This window comes from Phaenicophaeus curvirostris, chromosome 7 (assembly GCF_032191515.1).
Source record: "Phaenicophaeus curvirostris isolate KB17595 chromosome 7, BPBGC_Pcur_1.0, whole genome shotgun sequence".
Classification (NCBI taxonomy): Eukaryota; Metazoa; Chordata; class Aves; order Cuculiformes; family Cuculidae; genus Phaenicophaeus; species Phaenicophaeus curvirostris.
The window spans coordinates 22772165-22797697 of NC_091398.1; the positions used below are offsets into that span (position 1 = coordinate 22772165).

At 36.4% G+C, this 25533-nt stretch overlaps 1 protein-coding gene across 3 annotated transcripts in view; it reads left to right on the forward strand.

Moving 5' to 3' along the window:
- Positions 1–285: 285 nt before the first annotated feature.
- The window catches only part of GRB14 (growth factor receptor bound protein 14), a 61574-nt gene continuing 36326 nt past the window's right edge, over positions 286–25533 (forward strand). Inside the window, exon 1 of one of the 3 annotated variants that reach the window (XM_069861205.1) lies at positions 286–409. Coding sequence is in view for 2 of the 3 variants with exons in the window: in XM_069861204.1 (XP_069717305.1) it covers positions 16603–16665 (63 nt within the window). In the remaining variant the exon portion in view is untranslated. Of the gene's footprint in view, positions 410–16506; positions 16666–25533 lie in introns of those variants that run through there. The other 2 variants (XM_069861204.1, XM_069861202.1) reach the window with 2 other exon arrangements.

Genomic DNA, 25533 nt, shown 5'->3' on the forward strand with positions numbered 1-25533 from the left:
GTGCTCTTACTCTGCAAAGACTTACACATATTCGAACAACTTTATATTGTGAACTGACTACTTGGATTGCTTTCAAGTACAGTTAAGCACTGTATGTTAATAGATTCAGCCTACTGATTAAAAAAACCAAACAAACCTGCACAAAAAAGCTAATTGCTGTAACCAGGATGTCATGCTATTAGTGCCTCAGTATTTCATGCATTGTGGTTGGATATTGCAATTTTTAGTGGCACTTGTTACAATTATCACTTGCTATTATGTATTTTGTTGAAATAGGATTAAAAAGAAAGATGACAATATTTTGGAGATTCCATCAATTCCAAATCCTTTTCCCGAGCTGTGCTGCTCTCCATTTGCATCAGTTTTGTCAGCTAGTCTGTTGCCCAAGGCAACTTCAAGAAAAATACAGGTAAGATTTGTAAATTATTATTTGACAAAATCTATATTGGTTTCATGAAAGCTTGAGGAAAAGCCCAGTGACCTATTAAGTTATTTGTCTAATAAAGGTATCCCATATTTCCGTAATTTGCTGAAATTTCCTGTGTAGGTCATTGACGATTATAAAAAATGAGGTTTTGTAATCTGTGACTTAAGATGTGACTGTTCTTTCGTAGAGTCTACATGTGACTGTGCAAATGTTACAGGTAAAGCAGAGCCAGGGTTAGGCAGGTGGGCAGTACTTTTTGGCCTTAAATGAGAAAGTGATTTCTATCTTCCCTCCTTCCCCATCTCCAATTACTGTCATCAATGCTATAGCAAAGTTCTAACAGTCAAAAATTAGCGTCTTTGAAGGTCTAATTTTGCTTGGATAATTGAATAAAACCAAAATTGATGGGGAAGGAGCAAATGCTGTGTACTTGGCTATACTTTTTTTGTGTGTATGTGTGTTTATCTCTGTATGGCTGATGTTACTAAGTTTCCATAAATACCTTAAACTGTAAGCCAATGGAGGCTGGAGTGGGCAGGCAGTCCTGGCAGAGCTCTGTCTTAGTAGTGTTCACACACAGTGTCTTTGTTACCCTGAGCACAGGTCGAGTTTAAAGAGGAAGAATTTCCAATTAATGGAAATTACCAGTGTTGAAAATTGCTTTGAAAGCTTACCTGTCTCATTTGTCTTTTCTTTTCCTGAGACTGGAAAGAGTTCTGACAGGAACACCTGTGGGGTTAAGGATACTACCTCCTTCATGTTGCCTTTCTTGGTGGTCTGCAAGATCCCTGTCTTAACAGTTATGGGTATGATATTGGATATGCAAACTTAACACTGCTTCTGCTTATTCAGTTTTTAGATTTGCATTAAGAAGTTGTCTGGAAGTTGAAGTTTCTTGTGGTTGTATTAACTTTTCTGAAGTTCAATAGCCATAACTGTTTCTTTGTACCTTCCTGAGAACTTTAATAGCAAAGTCTTGACTGGCACCTTAAGGATGAACCTTCTCCCTTCTTCTCCAGTGAAAAACATGTGTTTGTCTGGGAAACTGCATTGTTTCTGTCTTGCCATATTTTGCCTGGGGTTTTTTTTTTGAATTTTTTTTTAAATAGCGATGGTATCTTTCTGAACTACTTTTATCTTTTATTCCTTTTAGGTTTGTTTGTTTTTTTTTTTTTCCTACAACAGCAATACCAATCTGAAGCATTTCTGGTCAGTGTGTATCTAAACGTTGCTAATGCAGTGGGTAAAACTGTACTAGTTTCCTGGTTGGGGGCAAGGTGGAAGCACTGGCTGTCTCTGCAGAGGCATGAAAAACACTGAATTGGTAGCGTCTTTCAGAACATAAAGACTAGAAGTGACATTAAAAAAAATAGCTTAAATTACTCATGTTGCTGGCTTAAATTGCACTCATTGTGGTAATCTTTGTGCTTGAAACTGGAAAGTAGATTTCCCAAGCATGATTTGACACACTAAGGTCAACTACCTGCTTTTGTGGCCTGTCATGTTTAAAATTACTGACTGGCTTGATCAGTTAAGTCAGCTAAGTGTTAGCTTCTGTCTCTCAGAAGCTGAAGTTCATAACTTCACAGAATATCACTTCTATTTCTTTATAAAGGCTCTTTTCATACCTTTTGTGACAATTTCTGCTCACAGTCCTTCCATTTCTCCTGGTTTTGCATTTAAGAATGTACTGCTTTCTTTGGTAAAAGCAGGATCGAGAACAACTGGTTTACTGACAGAAGTGAGCTAAAATAGTAATAGCATCTATGGTGGGCCTGATCCATTGTTCAGTTACCAGAAAAGTTGAGAGGAGTCTTCCTGTTATTTTCTGGAGGCATTTTAACAAGACCATAGTTCCCGTCTAAAAGCCTTTTGCCTAGGTATCCGTTTATGGCCACTGCAGGAGACTGCAGGCACTGGGCTAAGTAGACCTTTTGTCAGACTCAGCAGGACTGTTCTTGTGTACTTCATCTGAAGTCATTAAAGATCAAGGCCAGATGAGAACTGTTAAGTTAAATTTTATCTTTGAAATTCAGGTTGAAGTTTCTAATATGTTTATAAAATTACTTAGGTTTAAAAAGTAGAAAGAAGGAATGTTAAGTAGGTATGCAAAGAGTAGTGAACTGGCTGTAACTTTGACTTCCCACAGTTGGCTGTGGAGGCTGTGCTTGGAAATGTCATGTTTCCACCCCCTGCTCTTGTTTTGCCAACTTTGTAACAGCTTTGTCTGCAAATACCTAATCCATATACAAAGAAATCATTGAATATAGCCCCCAAGGTCATGAGTATTACTGTTACAGTTTGATAGTTTCCTAACTCTTAAGAGAAACCATCTACACTGAAGCACTTTTTTTTTCATTGTGTTGACAGATGCCAGATTTTTTTTTTTAAGTTCCCTCTTTGATGATCTACATATGTTTTCAGTGATTTTTCTTTGAGATTGGTTTCTTTCTGATTTTGTTTCTCTTTCTGCTGTTTATAATTTCAGGCATAATGGAGACAAAATTATAGAGTAATTTCTACTTATGTCTAGTAGGTCATTATTATCAAAATATGTATTTCTAAAAGAAAAAAAAAGTTATGCCTCTTCTACCTTGCTTTTCTCTCCAGAAAAAAAAAATTCCACTTCCAGGGAAAAAAGAAATTGTCAGAAATACCTGCTGTCTTATTCATGGTACCTGTGACGTCTAAAATCTTTCCTCTTCTGAATAGAATTAACATCATTTTGAATTCTTGTTTTTCTAAGCTGAAGTTCTTACTGTCTTCTGACGATCTTTTATCATAAGCCTCTCCAAACATTGAACATGCTGCTTGAACAGCATGTCTGTTTGTGGGATGGACTCACTGAAAAAAGTTTATAAAAGTAAATTGGTAAAAGCCACGTAGCAGAACAATGAGTTGCCCCTCTGTGTGGAAAGTAGGACATCTGTGTGTCTGAAAATTGCTTGCTCTGCCTCATCAGCACAGCTGTCCATCTCCTTTCCCCCCCTACAATTTGGAACAGCCTTGTGTTGTATACTCACAGACTTATAATTGTGAGACGTCAACAGTAATTAGAGAAAACTTTCTTTAAGAGGCAGCCTTGACTATTTTTTTCTGTCTTTTAATTTGAAAAATGAAGGGAGAGGGAATAGTGGGGATCAAAGTAAGGAGTAAAAGTATAGAGTCAGTATAGTGACGGATTTTATTATTATAGAGGGAGGACTGGGACCTGAGAGAATGGAAAGAACAGGCCTGCGCTGAGCTGCTGAAAACATGCAGACTTGTGCCTCATATGACCTGTTTTCAGTGGAACATTTCATGAAGGTGACACTGTGGAGGTGATGTTATGGTATCACACCCATGTTTGGGAAGGTTGAACTTTGAGATGTTTCACAAGTGGGAGTGGGATTATGGTTTTAATATCCTCATCCTTAAGGGAATTATATGGAGATGAAATCAACGGCCGAACATACGGATGGGAAGACGACTTTGTGGATTGCATAATCCATTGAGTAAGAAGTTATCAAGTTTGGTATCCTTGCAAGAAACGTAGGAGGGAGTTGGATGCTCTTGGCATGAATAATGTTATACTTATGTATGTACAGATAAACTGATTTTTATGCTTCAGAGTGGAAGACTTCTATCTGAAAAGACCAAAAGAACCAGCTTTCCTCTCATCCAACACCGCATGGTCAACTAGGTTCATGGTGGGAAATGCCTTCCTCTGAGGAATCCATCATTTGCTGTTATTAGGTGGAGTATGTGAACGTGTATGGAGGAGCTAATTGTGTGTCAGAGTTTGTGTTCTCTAAGAAGTGACAAGGAAAGGAAAACATAAAACAGTTTGTAGTTTTGTCTCTAACTGTGAACAAAATGTAGGGGAAAATGTTATCTGTAAGAAAATGTGTTCTGTTCTTTAGTGCTCTTTTGGTTTTCTTTGCTTAAATGAGCTAAAAAGAGGTTACTGTCGTTTTAGAAAGTTTAGTTTTTAAGCCTCTCTAAAACCAAAACCTGAATAATTTTCACTGGAGTGACAGTTCTTGCCCTGTTCAAGGATAAACCAAAAAGTGTTTCATCACAAAAGTAGTTCAAGGTAATTAGTGAGTGCCTTGTTTCTTTAAATTAAATCAGAAGTGCAAAAATAAAGCTCATGTAAATCTCAAGGTGAAGAACACCAAATCTTGCCTCTTTTTGTCTTTCTTGATGTTCTAAACAAATAGATATTTTTATCATTTAGAATCCAAATATATTCCCACAATGTTCTTTCCAGGAAATCAATTGCATGAAGAGACCTCAAATGCACATTTAATTGTATTGGAACATCACTTCTCTTTTTGCATTAAGAAAGACTTTAATGTAAAGCCTTTTGGCAAAGAAGAACTGAGAGGAACTTTATGACATAAAGAGCAAATGTTTCTTTAAATGTGTGCTAGTCTAAGTTTATGAATAATATTGACTGTTGTAATTGGAGCACCATCTCTTTTTTTCTTTTACAACTATAGTTCAGGGTCTTCTAGTGTACCCCTTTGAAATGTTATTGTTCAAAATTTTGCTTATAATTCTATTAGCAGACGTAAGTGGCTAAATATCTGGTACTTAGAATTTCTCATGACAGATTTTTAGGCTGAAATACCTGTTTTCTTTTTACTTTTAAACAATGCAAAAAAATGAAAGACTTCTTTTTAATTGAAATGAATTAAATGAATTTGCAGACAGTTTCCAAGGGTTGAAATATCTTTTCCAATGAAAGGATGCATTAGTTAAATTTACTCTATAATTCCAGTCTGTCTGTTTCTTGCCAGGCTTCCTTCCAGGTTGGAGAGCTCTGCACATATTCTCCTTTATCAGTTCTCAACCTTTTTTACTTCCAACTTCTGAACATGTATCTGCTTTTCCTATGTCTTCCCCTTATATTACGCAAGAAAGACTGAGTTTGAAAGGCAGAAGGGAAGGGAAAAAGTTCTTCCAACCACTTTACAGATTAACAGAAAAAACATCCTGTACAGAAGCAACATAAAGAGCTCAAGGTTTTTACATTGTCTTTAATATAAGATTTGATTTGGTTGGACTCAGCTGGGTGTCTTAACTGGTGGTCTTCTGCTCCAGTTTCTGTGCTCTGTTTTTCATTTAAATGGCTGTACCCTCCCACCAAGAAAAGATTTATTGCTATTACGTTAGGTTGAAATTATTTAGAACTCCATTAAAATTTGCTGTTTTAATGCATGTACCCTTGTGCTTTGACCAGTCACCTTAACACCATGGTGGAATGTCACAGGTCTATATAGGTAAAAGTAAGGAAGCACATTGGAACAATTTCTCATTCTAGTAACAAGGAATATTGCCTATTTTATATTGAAGTGGCCTAGCACAAGCTGTCTAATGCGTCAGCCTGGGGAAACTTCAGAATAATTACCAGTTTATGTCTTCTTTTTGTATCTTACTATGTCTGTTTTACTTTGGTTCATTCATTGGTGTGTCTTTCTTCTAGAGAAAGGAAATTGCTTTCTGTCAAACTTCCCATCAACCCCCAATGTTGTTAGAAATTAACCTTGTATTTTCTCACTATCCAAAAACAACCCCAGTGAAGATTGTAAACGTTCTAACTTCACAAAAATAGCGTGTCTTTGTTTCCGCCCCCCCCGACATCTTCTGTTTAGCAAGAATACAAGGTCACTCTAACTTTTCTGGTTACTAAAATATTGCCCCCTGCAAGCTCATTGTTTAAATCACTTATATCAGGCTAATGTTTGGCTTAAATTTTTACTATTTTTACCAACATAAATTAAAATATTCATCAGGACTGTCAAAAATTCTGGTAGACATTTTGTCACACGGGAATGATTTTAGTAACACTTTTGATTTTGATTGTTTTGGGCTTCATCAGCCTGCAAGTCAAAACTGAAGTTTTTTATCTTTTCTGTTAGGAATGTTTTCTCAATACAAGAAACTGCCTCCTCTGTTCCATTTGGGAAGTTATATTTGGAACAAGAAATCAGTGGTACATTGCAGTAGATCTCATTGTTTGAGTAGAAAACCTTCTCTAAATATGGAAACCTGGCTTCTCCAAGAAGTGATACTTTAATGTCCATCTCTTGAATTATGAGTTGACTACGTGGTGTTTCAGTCCTGTGACACCTCTATAGTACTATGTAATTATGAGGTGGCTAGAGCAGACAATGATAAGAACAGTCTCGGTTTATTTGAAGGTACAAGAGTCTTGACAGTTAAAGTCAGTGGAAACTGCAGGGAACTTCTGCTCTAATGTTGCTGAGTCACTTTTGATAACTTAATTTTACTGAGTTTGGCTATAAAAGATTAAATTCTGATGAATTGAGCTTAAATCCTCATAATATTCAGAAGGGAATGAGATGTGATAGATACTGTTCTTATTCATAATTGTTCCCAGGGATGAGCACATTTGTTTAGGATTAGACTGGAAAACTGAGAAGTTGAGGTCACTTTATAGCAGCTCCATACCTGCCATAGACAGATACATGATTAAATAAATATTTTATTGACAGATCTTTTTTCCAGGGAGCTTCGAGGGGTACACAGTCTGGGTTAATCAGTATAGTGTTCAGTAACATTCATAATTTGTATCATTTATTCTAGGTTAGCATTATGATTCATATGGAAGAAATTATGTGGATTGCTGTTTAAAGGCATTATTAAACTAGAAGACCTTGATTCTGTTTTTTTTGAAGCAGTACTCCTCCCGAAGTATTAAGACCTTTTTCTGTTCCCCAAAGGATTGTTTTTTACAATCTCTTTTACAAGTTTTAAGCATGTACATATAGAATTAAAGTTCATGTCTGCATGTGAATGAGAGCTCCACAGATAATTTTCTTCTTTTGTTGCCACAGCATTTTTCATTTTCACCTAGGTAAAGATGAGACCAAGCCTTATATATTTTTGTATTTCTTCTGTCATTTTCTCCACTTTGTTTTTCAGCAACTCTCTTTCCTTGTGTTATAATATAGCTGTGGCCCCACTGTGGTCCATTTTCATCATCTCATTGACCAGTATTGTATACACCTGCTTTATTTATCTCAAGTTCTCCTGTTTTTAGAAGTTAACCAGTTTAATAGTTGTGTAGTACTGAATGAGATGAGAGTAGTCAATGATAAAGTTAAATTACCTGAAATGCTGTGGGTTTGGTAAAGGTGGCAACTTAGATATTTCTTATTGGAGGTTTACAATTTTCACCTCCACTGAATCAAAAGCTGTGCAACAGATGGAGAAAATACCAAGCAGTTTACCATACATTCTGCAGTACTTAACTAACATTAGATGTTTAGAAATTTTATGATTTTATCATAATAAAGTTTTGTTATCCTGTTGTTGGGGCATTAACTGAAGAATGGAGCTCAACCTCAGATCGATTTCACTTAGGAGTTTTGGTGCAGTTTTTAGCATATCCTTGGATAGTGTTGCATTTCTGATGTTCTGAGAGTTATCTATTCAAATAAGAAGTGAAGAACTACAGAAACAAGCAGATGAATATCCCCATGTTCTTGTAAGTTATTTTCATTAGATAGCTGAGAACTTCTTTGTTCTTTCACATGATAATTCCAGAGACAGTAGTATATTAATGGATGGGTTTTTTTCCCCAATTTTTGCTTCCTGAGCTTTTTAACTGTTTGCAGCGGTAATCTTTATGCTGTGCCAATTTATTTAAGAGATCTAGCTAGAATTGTAATGGCAATTGGACCAATTGGTTATGGAACTATTAGGACAGAAAAAGGACCTCTCATTTTCTTAAACTGCATCCTTACTTCTCTTCTGTGCTATAACTGCCTTTACTTTCAAGACCAAATTTCCCTTATATAAGAAGTACAGAAACTGACAATAGACCTGAGATCTCTCACCCTTGCCACCACCCTATTTCATACAGTGTAGTAGCAGAAAACCCATAGTGTCTTGATATCTGTAGATTACTTAGATGAGTATCTTTAGGATAAGAGTAGTCTTCTGTTTGGTACTTGTAGAGCTGGAACCACGATGGCCAGGCAGTGGGAAGGTGTCTGAATCCTGTTACTGGTAACTGATGTGGATCGTGTGTCTCTGTGTGTGACAGAGTTTCCAGTGGGGGATTTCAGGGCTTGGGGATTTCAAACTTTTTTTTCCACACATTCTGATTATTTCTGTTAACAAGATGGGATATATTTCTAGCAAGTAGTGAAATCCTGCAATGATAAGTGGGAGGTGACGATTGACCACCGGCTATATTCTCTTTGTTTGTCTTCAACATATTTAAACCTGTTAGATATGAGGGAATTCGTGCTTTTATGACTGCCTTTAATTTGGGAATGAAGATAAAGGGAAACCTTCAAGACAATTTACGTAACTGTGACTGTCATGTTAGAGTCCGGATGGGAGTCACCTCAAATGGTAGATTGAAAAAAAAAATTCTAATCAGGCCAAAGAAAATTTTTCAAGAAGGGCAATTGTGGGAGGAGGAATTAAGAGGGAGAAGAAATTAGACCTCTCTGCTCTAGTAACAGCATGAACTTTCTTTTCTCCTGTTTCAGTCACAGAACATTCATTTGCAGCTAATCAGCTCATATTTTAGCCCAATAGTGTAAATTATATTTAATACTTAAGTCTCAAGAGAGAAATATATATCAGTTATCTTAGCAATTTGCCTATGCTTCTAATTAGGGTACTGATGGATTGTTCCTGCCTATTTTTCATGTTTTTGCATTTGCTGCATACTGGTATGTCTATCTGTTTGCTTCCTAACTTGATATTCTATACACAGGAAAACAAGATTAGAATTGGATTTTTCAGTGAGTGAATTCTTAGGCTATAAATAGCCTTTTAATATTAGTTATGTTATGATAACTCCTGTTACTGATTACATTAAGACCTGGAGTTTCTAAACAGCTGCAAGTGCTTGCTAATGGCACAGAAATGGTATCAGCTGTTGAGAAACAGGCTAGAACTTTTCAAAAATTTGGTCTCATACTCACTAGAATTTAATGCTATGCAGTGAGAGGGAAGCCAATGTAATATGAGGGTTTTCTTATAACTCAATTGTCAGAATTTTGTTATCAGTAGGCTTTTCAATCAGGCTTGAAACTATTGATTGCAAAAATAGGCAGCTGAAAAGTTATGCAAGGTGTATGTGTAACACGGCTTTAAGATCCCACAAGTTTGTGAGGAGAATTGGCAGGGATGGGGAACTGCATTATGCTATTTGACACACTGAAATTTAGAGCTGCAGTAAACAGGGGCATCCACACCTTCCCTGGGCAACTTGTTCCACTGTTTCACCACTCCCATTGTGAAGAACTGCTTCCTGATGTCCAGTCTAAATCTTCCCCTTTCCAATTTAAAGCCATTCTCATCCTATCACTACATGCCTTTGGAAAAAAATCCCTCCCCAGCTTTCTTGTACATCCCCTTCAGGTACTGGAAAGCTGTTGTAAGGTCTCTCTGGAGGCTTCTCTTCTCCAGGCTGAACAGCCTCAACTCTCTCAGCCTGTCCTTGTAGCAGAGGTGCCTCAGCCCTCTGATCATCTTTGTAGCCCTACACTGGGCCCTTTCCAACAGTTCCATATCCTTCTTAAATTGAGGATTCCAGAACTGAATGCAATACTACAGGTGGGGTCTCACAAGAGCAGAGGGGCAGAATCACCTCCCTTGACCTGCTGGCCACACTTCTTTTGATGTAGCCCAGGATATGGTTGGCCTTCTGGGCAGTGAGCACACGTTGCTGCCTCATGTCGAGCTTCTGTCAACCAACACCCCCGAGTCCTTCTCTGCTGAGCTGCTCTCATCACCCGTTCTGTATTGGAGCTGCAGATTGCCCCAATCCAAACCTTGCACTTGGCCTTGTTGAACCTTGTGAGGTTCACACAGGCCCACTTCTCCAGCTTGTCCAGGTCCCTCTTCCGATGTGGCAACTGCACCACTCTCCTTGGTGCCATACACAAACTTGCTGAAGGTGCACTCGATCTCACTGTCTATGTCATTGATGAAGATATTAAACAGTTCTTGTGCCAGTACTGATGCCTGAGGGACAGCACTTGTTGTGGATCTCTGGACTTTGAGCTGTTGACCACTACTCTCTGAATATAACCATCCGACCGATTTCTTGTCCATCCATCAAATCCACACCACTCCAATTTAGAGAGGGGTATGTTGTTGGAGACTGTGTCAAAGGCTTTACAGAAGTCCAGATAGATTGCATCCATGTTTTTTCCTGTGCCCACTGATGTGGTTACCCCATCACAGAAAGCCACTAGGTTGGTCAGACAGGACTTGTCTCTGGTGAAGCCATGCTGTGTGCCTCTAACCACCTCCCCATCTTCAATGTGCTTCTCATTAGTATGATCTTAGGATAATATCCTTGTCATTTGTAGAAATGAGGAGCAACCATGAAAAGGATTTACTGGGGGTTTTGTGGATTTGTTCTTTTTTCTTTTGAAAGATCATAAGTGAGTTGTAAGGATTTTGGAAAAGGCTTCCTCTTAAGTTACTTCTTAGAAAGTTTTGTACTTTGTCCTTTGTACTTCTGTCTGAGACAATGACCTTATTAAATAACATTGAAGTTTAAGCATTAATACATTTTTGAAGTAAGTTAAGTATCTAGTAGGAGTTTTGCAACTTTGTTCTTTTTTAGCAGGCATTTAGCAAACAGATAGAAAACTCATAGGTATAAAATATAGTGTCATTGTTATAATGTTCCTGTTAACACTTTGGCATTAGCTAGTAAAATCTTATGTACAGAATAGGCTTTATGGAAAACTGGAATATGTAATGCTGTGCCATATAGAAGGCAGAAGATAAATAAGAGGTCTAAATATAAGAGGTCTAAAATAAGAGGTCTTTGGAAGAGCTGAGTGATGAACTTATTGTGGTTGGGTGTTATTTTTCTTCTGGGATGGAGAATTTGCAAATCCTGAATGAGTTTATAAAACAGAAGCTACTCAGCTTTTTAGACCCAAAGGAGGGGCATTTGGAGGACAGCTACAAAGCAGCAGTGTGTAAGTTAGTGGAGAGAAAAAGACTGAGATATGATCTAGGCTTTTCTATGGAATTATTGTGGAGAAGTGATGAAAAAATACTTCCAGTCTTTGTATTCAGAGCTTATAGATTGGTACAAAACTTATATGAAACTCTTTCAATCTCTTCATTAACCATTCCAGCAGCACTGCATTTTTGAAGTAGCGGTGGTACTCACCCAAGTACAAAAATAATGATCTAGGAAATAATTTGTATAGACTCTTCTAAATAACATTTAAGAGAATATATGAGCTCCGACACAAAATGGAGACTAGCCCTATAGCTCAGGACCCAAGCGTGGAAAGGAAGAGACAAAGACATGGTTGTAGGATATGTTCTAACCTGTCACAGTGAGACAAGGCTCACCTCGATTGCTCCACTCAGTACCAGTGGATGCATGTTCAAATATAGATGGTTTCTTGCCCTTGGTTGGAAAATGTCAGTGTACAAGAGTGAACAGCAAGTGAAGGTCAAGTCTCTTGTGAAACTGAAGACATTAGCTATGGATACTTCTGAATTTATTGACTGAGGCTTATGGTGAAGATCATGTTGGTGCTCAAAGGAACCCATTTTTTACCACTGGAAGATGTGAAAAAAAACAGAATAGAGATCCTCAACAGCCTCTCAGAAATTTATCTGTGAAATTGATTTGAACAGCATCATATCAGCTGTGTGTCAATTCACAAGTGAACTATTTTGAAGGTGTGCGTAGTTGTTAAATAAAAAAATAATAAGAATTACAGGTAGTCTCTTTTTTCCTTTTTTTTTCTTTTTTTTTTTTTTTTTTGGTGATCCTCATATAGTATTGTGATTCCAAGACAGAATGCATTACCAACTCAGTCCAAGTAGTCTCAACGTAGTGGAGCTCTCATCCTTGCTTGAGTGACTGCTGGTGGTGGTTGATTTCTGTGTAACAGAAATACTAACATGAGAAAGTCTTCTCTTTCACAAACGTAACTAGCTCCTTCACAAGGCAAATGTATGGAGACAGTCAAACTAAAGCCAGTGATTCAACTGTGACACCGAGACATTGTCTTACTTGTTTTTGTCCCCATGCTTTCTTCCTACAACCTGTATTTCTCTTTGCTTTAGCAAATATGTATTATTAAACATATTTTCCTGTGGAAAACTAACACTTGATAAGAAAATACTTTCTAATACAGCCTACCTATAATCTTGACTGGCAGAAAGCACAGTTACTGAGAATTTTTATCCGAGAATCTTGCTTTAAGTATGTTGAAGGGTCGGTTTGACCCAGCTATGTCATGGCTATAAGCAAGGGGGATGAAGGAAGCTAGCATATAGTTCAGTAATTCAAGGATAGCATTAAAAAGGAGTTCAGAGTTGATGTGATACATGTTTCTGGGCCACCAAAAGGACAGTGATCTGCTGAGAACTATGAAATGACGTATTTGGAGATGGCTTTTCAGCACAGGGTTTGGGATCTAATGTTATCTTGCTTTGCCCTTAAATTGCTCTGGCATGGTGTGTTTGTAATGCCTGGCTCATCCATGGAAAGGCTAGAAGAGGAAGAGCTGAAAATGTAGATGGAATTGGTTCTTTTTTCTGTGATATGTTAGTATCTTAAAATAGAATTTAATAGGTAGATAACTGTGAAGCGACAGAAGAAGAGAGATCATGATTCTCAGACTTCATTGTGAAGTTCATAGGTATGTTGTAATATGTAGGTTGCTTTACAGGTAATACAGTCTGTTTTTAACTCTTAACTCTTCTAACTGTCTTTAAACTCAAAAATTATTAATCCCCTAAGAGGTTGTACTGTATATTCTGTTTGTAACATTTCTTTGTATAAGGGACTGTAGGAGTAGAAAGATAACAACTCACTCGGTCACTTTGAAACCTTTTGTGGAGCGATTTTAAAGAAAATAATTATTTCTCAAGTAACTGCAAATGTACCCAAGCAAAAACCGTCCTGTATTTGTTTCCACAGTCACATTGATGGTATTAACTGGCTCTTTTAGTAAAGCAACAAAGTGACTAAAGGTGCCAAGCAGACAGGAGCAGTCTCTCAGGGAATTGCAGATAGTACCACAAGTCACTTACCTGTCTTTATGTTAGTCTTGTATAATAATCTTGTACCTTAGTTTAAAGAAAAAACAAGTACAAAAAATAGCATGAAAGTTTTCTACAAACCTTAATGAATTTATATGCTCTAGATTTTTTTTTTCATTTGTAGAAGCAAAAGCTGAGTCTGATTTGCTCTTGTTACCTACAAATGCCCACATTCCTGTGTTACGTCTGGCAGAGCCAGGAATAGATCAGCTGTTGTGACTCCATATCCAGTGCCTTGAGTACATCACTGACCTTCCACTACTAGCAGGATATCTCTACTCCATATGTTGTTGTAAAATCTATACTTGGAGCTACTAACTCTTACTAAGAGCTTTTCGATTCTTGCCCACTCAATTTAGTCACACTTTCTTTACTGGCAAGAAGTAGAAGTTGTATATATTTTTAAATATCTAAAAAGTATTTGCACAGTGTTTTCAGAACGGTATCTGGTAACTTAGTGACAAAAATAGGAGTGAAAAGCTGCATCAACATATTTATTTTACAGAGCTCTTGAGCAAGTGAGCTGGGTCTGGTTTCCTTTCTGTCCACTAGCATCAGCAAAATTCTTTGCAAAACTGAAATGGACAAGTCAAATCTTTTATCTGTAGGAAAAATTATATATGATAATCTATATTTCCCTGAAGGTGTAATTGGCTTTCAAAGTTTTCCAGTATCTCACATTTATCAACAGAACTCCTCTTGGTTTTCAGGTGGTGAAGTGATACTGCAAGGCTTGCACTTAGAAGTTGAAATGTCTTTTATTTTACTTTATTTTATTTTATTGGTGTTCGTGAAATGTAAGAGATGAAGTTATTCCTCAATGTCATTTTTAATACTCTTGGGCACAACTGATGTGTACTTCCATTAATATAAGTAAATTACGGTAGTATTTTTGTTTAAAATCAAATCAGTTGTGAATATTGGATTTTTATTACCAACTTAAATGTAACACTTAAGTCTTTGCTGACTTTCTAAATGGGTCTAGTCTGTAGGTCTGAATGGAGAAGATAAAATACAGACAGTCTTACTGAGGAAAATAATCCTCTGCTTCACCTTGCTGACAAATAGGTCAATATTATTCATAGAACAAAAAGCTGCACGTGCTTTTCAAGAGCCAAGGACCTTCAGTACTCAGGGGTAAGGAAAAATGGCTTGGGTTATTTTTGTTTCTTTCCCAATAAAGCTACTAATGCAATGCACCAAGATTTACAGCTACTGTTCACCAAACATTTTTCTGTGAGACCCAAGGAAAAAAGATTGTAGAGAGAGTGTTATATTCTGCTGTTGCAAACATATGCACGTGTAATATTTCTGGGACTAAAATGCCTACAGGATCAGGCTTTGGTACCACAAGTTATTTTCTGACTCTTACAGCAAAATTTTGAAGCTACATAATGGAATTTTGAGAACGTGCTCCCACAGGAAATAAAAAACTGTGCCTGAAAGGTAAAAACCTAATTGCAAACACTTGACATTTATCAACACGATCTCTAGTAGAAAAGGGTGTTCATTCCAAATGTTACAGAATTAACACCTTGAATTTGATCTTTAGAATAGATTTTTATTTTTCTGATTTCTCGAAACAGTCATAAGGATTTTGAACTGGAACTAAAGAGAGAAAACTAAAAGTAAGTAAACATAATTCCTTAAACCAAGAAGATTAGTTGCTATGCAGCTGTTGCTGCTATAGGCTCAATGTAAAATGAGTCAAAGTTAAAAATGAACCTCTATTACTGAGCCAAGGAGATGGCTAGTATCTGCTGTATTTTAACTGGTTTTATGACTTTATTAAAAGCTTTTGTTTTAAAGCTAACCGAACAAGGATCAAATGTCTGCCTTTGAACAAATTCTTTTCGTAACTTGGCATCAGTTTCTTATCAGTTTTTTTCCACCCTGTACGTCTCAATCAAGGACAACAGGTTCTGAAAGTTTAGGAAAATATTTGTCTTTACTTCCTATTAGCTTGTGTTATAATATTTGCCAGGTCAGTGCTGAATTCTTTGAGAGCTTATACATCAGCTGTGTGCTATATAATAAACTTGCAGTAGCTTTCTATGAAAGTACAGTACTCTGCTTATCTGACACATTATATTTTGAAATGCTATGAATTCTGAAACAACTTTTGCATAATGTCTGCTGCCTTCACCTATGGTGAGCAATGCTCCTGATTAGAATGCTTGTTAAAGTCATAAAAGAAATATCCAATATCACAGTACTAACATCTGTTAAACAATTTGCTTTACAACAAGATTATTGATTACTTATTCTGCATAAAAGGAGAAGACTGTTTTTCTGCTGTTAAGCACATTATGAGACCTTAAAAAAATTCCTTAGTAGAACCGGGTTAACGAAACCAAACTTGTCATGCAGATGTTTGATACACAAAGTAAATATGTGAGTGGGGGTGATCAGCAACTCGAGTTCATAAAGCAGTCTTAATTTTGCTCATTTGTAGCATTTTATGTGCTACATTATCAGGCCTTTGTTGCATTGGAAAGGTATAAATTGCATTATTTTAGTAACAACAGGTTTTTGCTGCTGCTTTGAATAAAAGCAGTTTAAGAAAGGTACAATTAAGACTCCGTGGATTCAGTGCATCTATTCTTATGCTCAGTTACTTTCCTGAAACCCTAATGTCAATAACACTGAAGAATACTTTATTTGCTGGGAAAAGCCAGGAAAAAAAAACCCCAACAACAGTAAAACCACTCAGGGTGAAGTGCTAGAATATTGTCTTTAATTACTTGGGTTTTGCTTTTGTTTTGTTAGTGAAGACAGTGTTCTGAGTGATAGAAATACATGGTGTTCTGCATATTTTTATAGCCAGAGATATCAATGTGGGGCCTTTTCAAGGACAGAAGTTGAGTTTTCGAGTTCTTTGATTGGTTGATTTTGAGTTTGTCATACCCCAGTGTCTTCTGTAATTAGCTTGGAGTGGGACTGGATTCACATAAACAGAGGGAAATTTACTACATCCTCAGTCTTTTCTTTGTCTGGCTCCCCAGTATTTGGGTTATGAGAAGTCAGGCTTCAAGGAATATTGATAACTACTTTGTTGTGCTTCATCTCCTCACCTGGGTGGGGGCTGGCAAGTTCTGTGAAAAGCAGACATGAGTTTGACTTCAAGAAGAGTAACGTTGCCTGCAGTTATGCCAATAATTCTGCAGAAACGGGTATGGCATTTAAATCAGCCTTGTGATTCTGATTTTAGCATGGCTTGGTAGTATATTTGTTTAATATAAATAAACAATGTTTAAAAGGGCTCTATTTAATTTTTCACTTTTTTCCTCCTTTAGTATAATAAGAATTTTTCTTTTCTGATAAATGTAGATATTTTTATTTCAATATGTGAAATATATGTTTACATAATAATATAAATATGTGTACATAATTGTATATTTGTTACTGTGCTTTTTTCTCTGTTACTGTAATTCTTTACCTTGTGCAAGAAATTGATTTTGCTTACAGTTTAATGTAGTTTTCAACTATAAAGTGGCATAATTGTACTTCAGAATATTAAGATATCCCTCTGTGGAAGGCTGTGTTGCTATTCCTAATGGATGATTATTGAAGTCTACTTCCACAGGCTTTGGATCAGCCTTAAACACAGCATATTTCTTCCTCACTCTCTCTGGCTGACACCCTAATAGTGAATGGGCCATCATGTATTTTGGGAATCAGGGTAACAGTGTACGTGTTTCCCTGCAGCTTGGCTTTTTTTCCTTATCCTGCAAAACACTGGAAGCATTCCATCTATGTGTGCTAGGACTGCCTAATGTAACTCTGTGCATTGGGGGGTATCTATGAAGTTAAAAATACACATGGAAGTGAAATATGGAAATATGTGTCTCTGATAAGCCAGATACATTATCTTCTAAGAGGTTAGTTCAAACAAACTGTAATTCATTAGTTTGATTTATTTTGTAAATGTGTACATATTTTTCAAAAATTTCTTGCTGCATAATGTGCCTGAATCACTGTTAATAGACTCGTTTGTTACTCAGAGGCTTTTCATACTAGCAGTGTGAACAATGAAATTTCACTGAAATATTGCTGTGGTTTTAAATGATTCTCATGAGCAATTTCCACAGGACACAGCATATATATCTTACGGCATAAGTGTAGTGGGTCTAATGTAGTATATTAACACATAACTCTCATTGATTTGGGATGTATGATATTCTTTCTGTTTACTTCATTGTTTGAGTTGGAGGTGAAGCCTGTGAACATACAATTTTAGTGTGATGGATTGGAACAGATTAGATTATACTCCTGTCTTGACAACATGATTGTATATCACTTTTCTGATATAGTAACTTTCCTTTTAGATCTAAATGTGTGCAAGATGTGTTATTACACAGTTTTATCAATTTGGTATATCTCTGTTTCACTTCTCAAAAATACTCTTTTAAAAATTGTGTTTTAAATTTAACTTCTCAGTTCTCATCCTCTCAGTTCTGTGGTTCCCTCCCCTTCCTCTCTCCCTCTTCCCAACACCCTACCTGTTCTTAAATCTTTAGTTGTCATAGTTACTTTATTTTTGGTGGCTCTTTGGTTGTTTTTATGTTAGAAGGTGCAGGTCTTTGTTCTTGCAGCATGCAGTTCTGTTGGGACTCCTCTGGTATGCACACAGCAGTACTTTGTGCTGTGTGGGTGGGGAGAGATGTGTAACTTTACTCAGTCTACCATTCAGAAGACTAGGAAACTCACTTTTAACTGCATTGTATATTTTAATAGATTGCTTTTCTTTTTTAACTGTTGAGATCTGAGTATCATTCTCCGAAGAAACTTAAAGACTTCACTATTTTGACAAATACATGGTAAGATTGTTTTCTGTGCATTCTCTCCTATTTTATAAAAACAAATATTTTCACACTTATATCAAATTAGCTGTCAACAGTTACTGACTTTACTTCTCTTTATCTGTGCAATTTGTAAGACGAAAATAAAAATAATGGCAGTAGGAGGAGGAAGCAGCACAGGATGTTGCTTAAGTAGGTAGGTAGGTTACACACAGTTGCAAAGATTCTCAAAGGCGTGTGTCCTTACTGAGGGCTCACTGTATGCTGAATTTAATACTCCTGTTCATGCTTGTGATGTTTGTATCTATACATGTAGAATTCCTTCTGAAAGTATTTCTTCTCTATTCAGAAGGTGCTTCTGTTATTTCTGTAGCACTATCCTAATTTCTGGAACTGGAATCCTGCAGGGAGGGAAGGCAGGAAAGCAGTCAAGAAAGAGCCTTTTTTTGTAAAGGGTAACATTTTTGCATGCGTAAATTTGCCTGGAAGTTTTAAGAATGTTATAGTAGCGCCGCACAGTCAAGAGAGACATAAGTATTGGCTCCTAAAGTATTATTTTAGGCTGTATGTGTATATCGTCTGCAGTCATTATTACTTAAATTCATGGGATCAGTGATTGTGTGGGAAGTTGAGTTTAATTATGGTACTACAAAAATGGCAAGCCTTTTTTTTTTCCTTCTTTTTTTTTATTCCCCCCTCCTTCATAGAAGGTAAAATTTAGGATTATCAATGTGCTAATCTGGCTGTTCTGCCAGTTTCGTGAATACATGGTTTTTTTCCTCATTTTCATTCCGAATATCTAATATGCTTTATCCAAAGTTATTTCATGCTTCTTTCTGTTTTAAAATCTGGTATGAAGTACTTATCACAGTTGACATGTTTTATGCTTAAGTAATATATTTTTAACTAAAGCTATAGTGCCTCATTTAGATTCCAAGGGGTCTTTTAGCACAGGCAGAAAAATGACTTGCTTAATAAGCATAGGGAATTCTGCATATTGAATACTATTAAAAACAAATTTATACCGTGTATATAGACTAGACTAGATATAATTAATCTAACACAGTTAGAGTAAATGTCTTCTTTATCTTTTGTATGAATAACTTTGTACTCTTGTAAAAATGTTTTTAAGAAAAGATCATAATGCATTCAAAACATTGATTTACAGCCAGTTGAAGTCCAATCATTTATTTATGATAAACACCCAAAAGTCTGCTGGACTTGCTGTGTGGTGAGTAGAACAGTACTTATGCACCTGATGCTGAATGTGAATTATACAAACAGTGAGAGCTGTATTTTTTTCCACAGCAGCTGGGAACTTCATAGCATACTAGGACACATGATGTTAAAAAGCCTTGTGGACACTGACAGTATGTATTACAGCTGAATAATTTCCAGTGATTCTTGAAGAGATGTTATAATGTCTTTTAAATGGAAGAAATATTGATTAGAAAAGGAGTATGTAGTTTAGATTGCTCAAATCTAGGACATGTATAAGTGTGCAAATTTCAAGATTCTTTTGCATCTTTATTCTGTCTATTTTTCTGGCCTGAAGTCACATGCTGCTTTAATCAACGCTCATCCCTCCCCCAAGGAAAAATGGTCACTTAAGCCAAATTGTACTGAGAATTACTAATGTCTGTCTGCAAGGCTAAGAGCATGAAAGTAATTTTTCAGTTTTGCTTTAGGTTCCCTGAGATGAAAGGCCAATGTGCTAATTCAGGAATTTTACATACGGCACTTTAAGTGACATGATAATGGTGTCATTAAATGGATACCTTTTATAAAATAACTGGAGGCAGACAGAAGCGTTCATGTATGAAACATCTCTTCATAAGGACAGTTTGAAAAATAGTCATTTAAAGATGCATAAACAGTATCTGTGCCCTTTTTGTCTTTTGCACACTCATAAAAATAAAAGAAATATAATAATAAATAATATAATATGGTAATAAAATAAAGGGTAAAATCCTACAAAGATTTGAAGACAGATAAGAGATTTGAGTAGGAGATGGACTTGAGTGTTCTTTAAAATCTTTAGAAACAGCGTTCAGAAAGCCTGTGATGGTTGAGGTAAAGTATTTGAATCACTGTAAGGTCTTATTCTTGATGGAATATTTTGTTTTATGGCTAAGATTTACTAGGATAAAGCACGAGGGTTACTAGGACAAAGCATGAGGATATGCTGCTACTGGATCTGCAGAGCTGGATATAAATAGTAAAGGTTTTGAGCTAGAACAAGAGCTGAGGAAGGTTGAGGAGAAGGAGTATATATGGGAATGGACAGAGGCCCAAACTCAATTCAGGAGACTGATAGTAGGTTTTTTGGAAGAAGTTTATGTTTAAATTTGCTACAAGGCCCAGCTAGTTTGTAGGCTTTAGGAAAGATCTTGCCACCTTAATATATTTAACATATACTAGATAGCTAAAATAGCTGGATTTTGTTTAAGGAGATCTGCAGTTCTTTCTTCGTCTTGATAATATACAAAAACTTTGTGAAACTAATTTTACAGGTATCTACCTCAGTTGAGGGACCATACAACTTATGTTAGCTACGAAAGCATTCATTAACTGTCATCTTGTCATACTGTACTTGCAAATGATAAGTTACCTACTCACAATAGAGGTGGGTGCAATGCTTGAGATTTGCTTTGAAGGAAGGAGGGTGGCAGACTAGCATTTTCTGTCATTGTGGAAGAGGTCTGGTTAGGTCTCGGGACTGCTTAGGAGGGAGTTACTAACAGAGCCCCCTTTGGGGAAGGTATTGCAGGACTTTTCTCTTCCTTGATAAAGTTCACCGAATAAATCTAGATCTGATACTATACTTGAAGGGTTCTGGGACCAGCTTTTGCTTTGAATATTAGCAGGCACCTGGTATAGCAGTCCATTTGGCCAGTTGTTTTTCCTGCTTTGAACAACATGAAGCCAGTAAAGCTTCCTAACATTTTATTATGTATAAAATTGATCCCACATATATAAATGAAATCAAAGTAGGACTAACTTTAGCAGACCCTATAGTTCAGCTGCTGGGGTGTAGAGGAAGGATTTTTCTATCCTGTGACTTTTCATTCTCTACAAGCAATCACATTTTAACACAGTATTGTGTACACAAAATTGCTAATGATCTTGGAGTTGAAAATGTATAGCACTAGGCTGCATAGTTGGCATGAAAGGTGTATATATATATATGTGTGTGTGTGTGCATGCATGCGAGAGTGTGTAATACGTGCAGAGAGCTTTTTAAATAGGTCTTTTAAAATCTCAGTGTTTTAATACACTCGGTCATTACTTGTCCCTTGTATAGTTTGACAAGTTTTAGTGGCACAATTAACGTTGCACTCTGTCTCTTCTCCGTCTTCAGTTCTTGAACAAATCTTTGAAATGCTTTGCAGTTTCTTCTTGCCTTCTTTGAACATCTAACATTCTTCATACAGTAACCAAAGAAATTGGCAGTTTAGTGCCCTACTCCTCTCATAATCCTTTTCTGTTGGGAGAAATCCTTTGGAAAAAAACATCTTTTTCATCAGTTGGAGAAAGTGCTTGGCCATTTTCTAGCTCTAGTACTTTAGTTTCCTCTTGAATAAATTATGCTCCAAGAAGTCAGAACTTGACCTTCAGACTGTGTTATCTAGCCTTGAAGTATATCAAGAGCTATTGCTGAATAGCTATTTCTAGTGGTAGTAAGCCCCATGCTGATTATGCTGCATTGCTGTGTATGGAGAAACACAACAAGCTGCATACAAGGCATTGGTGTCAGACCTATGTGAAATATCAAATTTCCCTTGCTTATGTCTTTTGTGTGTTACTTTGAACATACAAGTTGCTTTTCAACATAAGCAAGTACTTGAAAAATTAGATTTTATTTACATTTGATGAAATAAACATATATTTATGTTTACAAAGAAAATTCATCACCTTGCACCAGAGGATTATTCATATTAAAGCTTGCTTTCTTCCTCATTTTCGTGCCGTCTCTTTGGGTACTGGCCATACCCCGTGCTCCCCCACTCCATATTTTTCTGCCTGTGGGTCAGGAACAGAGGCAGGACCAACACAACAAAAAGCCACCTGTCCTAAGGACCTAACAAAGAAGTTCTGATGATATGAGCAAAACTTCTGAACCAATATAATTATATTTTAACACTGGAAATTTTACCTTAATTCCAGTCTGCCTTTGTCTCTTGCACTTTGCTTTCAGCCCTTTGTTTATGATTACATTATTTCATGGCAAAGTGTTTTTCATAGTTTAAAGTAGTTAAATGAGAACAGATTTATTCTGGCACAGTACAGTGCAAATGGGTGCCTAGGGAACAATACAAAGCAAGGTGCGTCAAACTTAGCAAGTCACACTTTCCAAGAATACATATACAGTTTCTTGAGTCAGAGTTAATAGACTCTTATCATATATATGAGATATATATCTCATATATATGAGATATATATATATATCATAGTTCATCACATTTCATGTAACATAGTTAATTACAGTCTGGCAGACTGTAATAGCCTTCTTGGACTGCCAACCTGTATCTCTACCAATACACATGCTTGGGCATTAAAAATGTTAACTTGGAGAGAAATCTTTGGTTCCTTTCTTTCCCATGCATTGCATATCCCTAAGATTATAAATTCCTGTTATTTGTGTCTTTGGCACCACTGAAATTCTTATGAAGGACTGAGACCTGGGAGGAAGTGTTCACTTGACACCCTTAGTGCTTTTCCTTTGTTTCCTACTAGTATCTTGGGGTTTTTTTTCCACTATTCCTCAGCATACTGATTTCTTCACAGACTTTTTCATCGCTCTTGTTGCATATCATATCATTTCCACCTATGACCTTTGCCTTAATGTAACATCGTGCATTTTTCTTAGACCATTTAGACTGCTTTTCTGAACCAGTTAATTCCCTTTTGTAAGAGGTGAAAAATTCAGAAGTATCTAGACTGAATATCTGACTGTCTTATATTAGCTTAACTAGCTCAGACTTAACTAGCTCATCAAATTATCCCCCAGCTGTATATGCAAGCCCTCAATTTTGTTACTTTTCCTGTGGTCCCGTTGACTGTAACTTATTGGATTGGTGTCTGTCACCATCTTTTTGGGTATCCTGTTTGACAAGACTTATAGGAGGATCATAACACAAACCCCCTCCCCCCTATACATTTATTATAATATACACGTGACTTGCATGTGACGAAGGAAAGTGACAACCAGACAACCCAGACCTCTGAATGTAGGGTATCATGGCACGTGTAGATATGAGAAATGTGCTACTAACTTCTCAGTTTTCCTGTATGACTTAAGGCTGTTCATTCTACACACCTCATTTTTTTGTTTTGGAACAAAGGATTAGAGGTAAATATCGTCAAAATCCACTGAAGTTCTGAAATTACTAGTCTCTCCTATTTCTACATCATCACTTAACATTATCTTTTTGTTCCACTTTATTCACTTGTTTTCGTGTCTTCTGCATTAGATTGCTGTTATATTTTTGCTGACAATTACAAGCCCTGATTTCCATGACCTGGTACCTCCTGGTCTTTTTTTTTCTGTTCCTGTGGTGGTTTGGATTTGTTAGCAAAATTTTCTGATGTGTGTGTAACAGCGTGACAGTGTGTAGTTTAAGGTTTTACCTGTTTTGAGTAGGCTTACTAGCTTTATTGCAGGATTTACTCTTTACTGGGATTTTATGCTTTGGCTGGCAGGAGTAATGCTAAATGAATAACGTGAAAGACAAGTTGAAAAGTATTGTGGGATGAAATGTTCTGTCAGAATAACTCTTCTACAGCAGTTAAACCTTGTCATTATGCAGCACCCATGATTTGAAACAGATAACCAGAGATATGGTGCTGGCCTGGAAGGATGTGGTAATTTGATCCAGCAAAGTCTTACATCAAGAGGGAAAGTGCGTCAGCATTCTAAACCAACTGTTTATTATAGTAGGTTAAACTACATAGCCTTTGTCATACTTACTCTGCACTTTTCCCTGTACCATTCTAGACATTTTGAGAAAAATTCTAAACTATCTTCTTTAGCTAAAAATCTAAACTTTGCTTAGTCTTACAGAGTATGTTCTTTTCTCATCTGGTGACCTCCATGGGAATATATAGGTGATAAAAGTGATGACAAAGGCATTCTTTACTTTGAAGCTGTGTTGTAGTTCAAGCCCCAAGGAACAATGTCTGTGTAAGATTCAAACCAAAGTTTTAAGAAAACACATTATAATTTTTTTTCTTTTTCTAATTAAAAGAATTATTTTCGGACTACTGCAAAGGAAATGGGAAACTGACTGGTCTCTTAATGTGTTATTCATAGACTTGGTCTTTCTGAACTTCAGCAAGAGATCTGCTTTACTGAGAAACCAGCAACATAGTGTAAAAAACCTGGTAGAAACAATAGGTACTTCTTTTTTTAGCTGGTATCTCTTCAGAAACATAGAGTGCAGCCAGAATGTGGCAGTAACAGATTTGCTTTCTGTTGTGCTGGAACACAACATTCTATTTATCTCTGACAAGCGAAGGATATGTTGGACAAACTGCACTATCAAATACAGAAAGCCTCATTTAAATAATGCTAGTGCTTTGACATAAATAGGGACAAGCTATTCAAACATGAGGTTGATAACATTCTGCCCTTAACTTTGTTGTATGTAGAAAACAAAAATCCAGAGGTATCTTTTAATGGCTTTATAATGAAATTTCTTTTCCCCCCTATCTTCTTACATGACTTCTTTGGAAAGTATAGTAGTATGTGGATAATTTCTACCGTATTTGTAGTTTGTGGGGTAAAGAACTCTGGTGCACTGGGCACTTTTTAATTTTCTGTTAATTTTCTATTTCACAAACTATTTTTTTTTTTAAATTAAATACTGAAGTTCCTCTTTCAAGTCAGATTCCTTGAACCCTCTAGTATGATTTTTTCATTCTATCCCTCTTTTTAAGTCTGGTTAGTCTAACTGGATGTTTTTCCATCACTATGTGGTAAGTGTATTAATTGTATTTTAAATGTTGCTAGTAAAATGTATATAGTAAAAGTATATAGTAAAATGTAAAGATTTGTATTACTAGTAATGATATAAAAGCTATGTAAAGTTAAGATTTAGCAGGCTGTGTTGAAACAACGGACTGAAGTACTAAATAACATAAGTTTATTAACAGGGCTAATAAGCTGTTTGCCTCTACTAAATTAACTTTTCATGAAAAAAGTTGATGTGAAACTACATGCGTCTTAACCTTAATGCA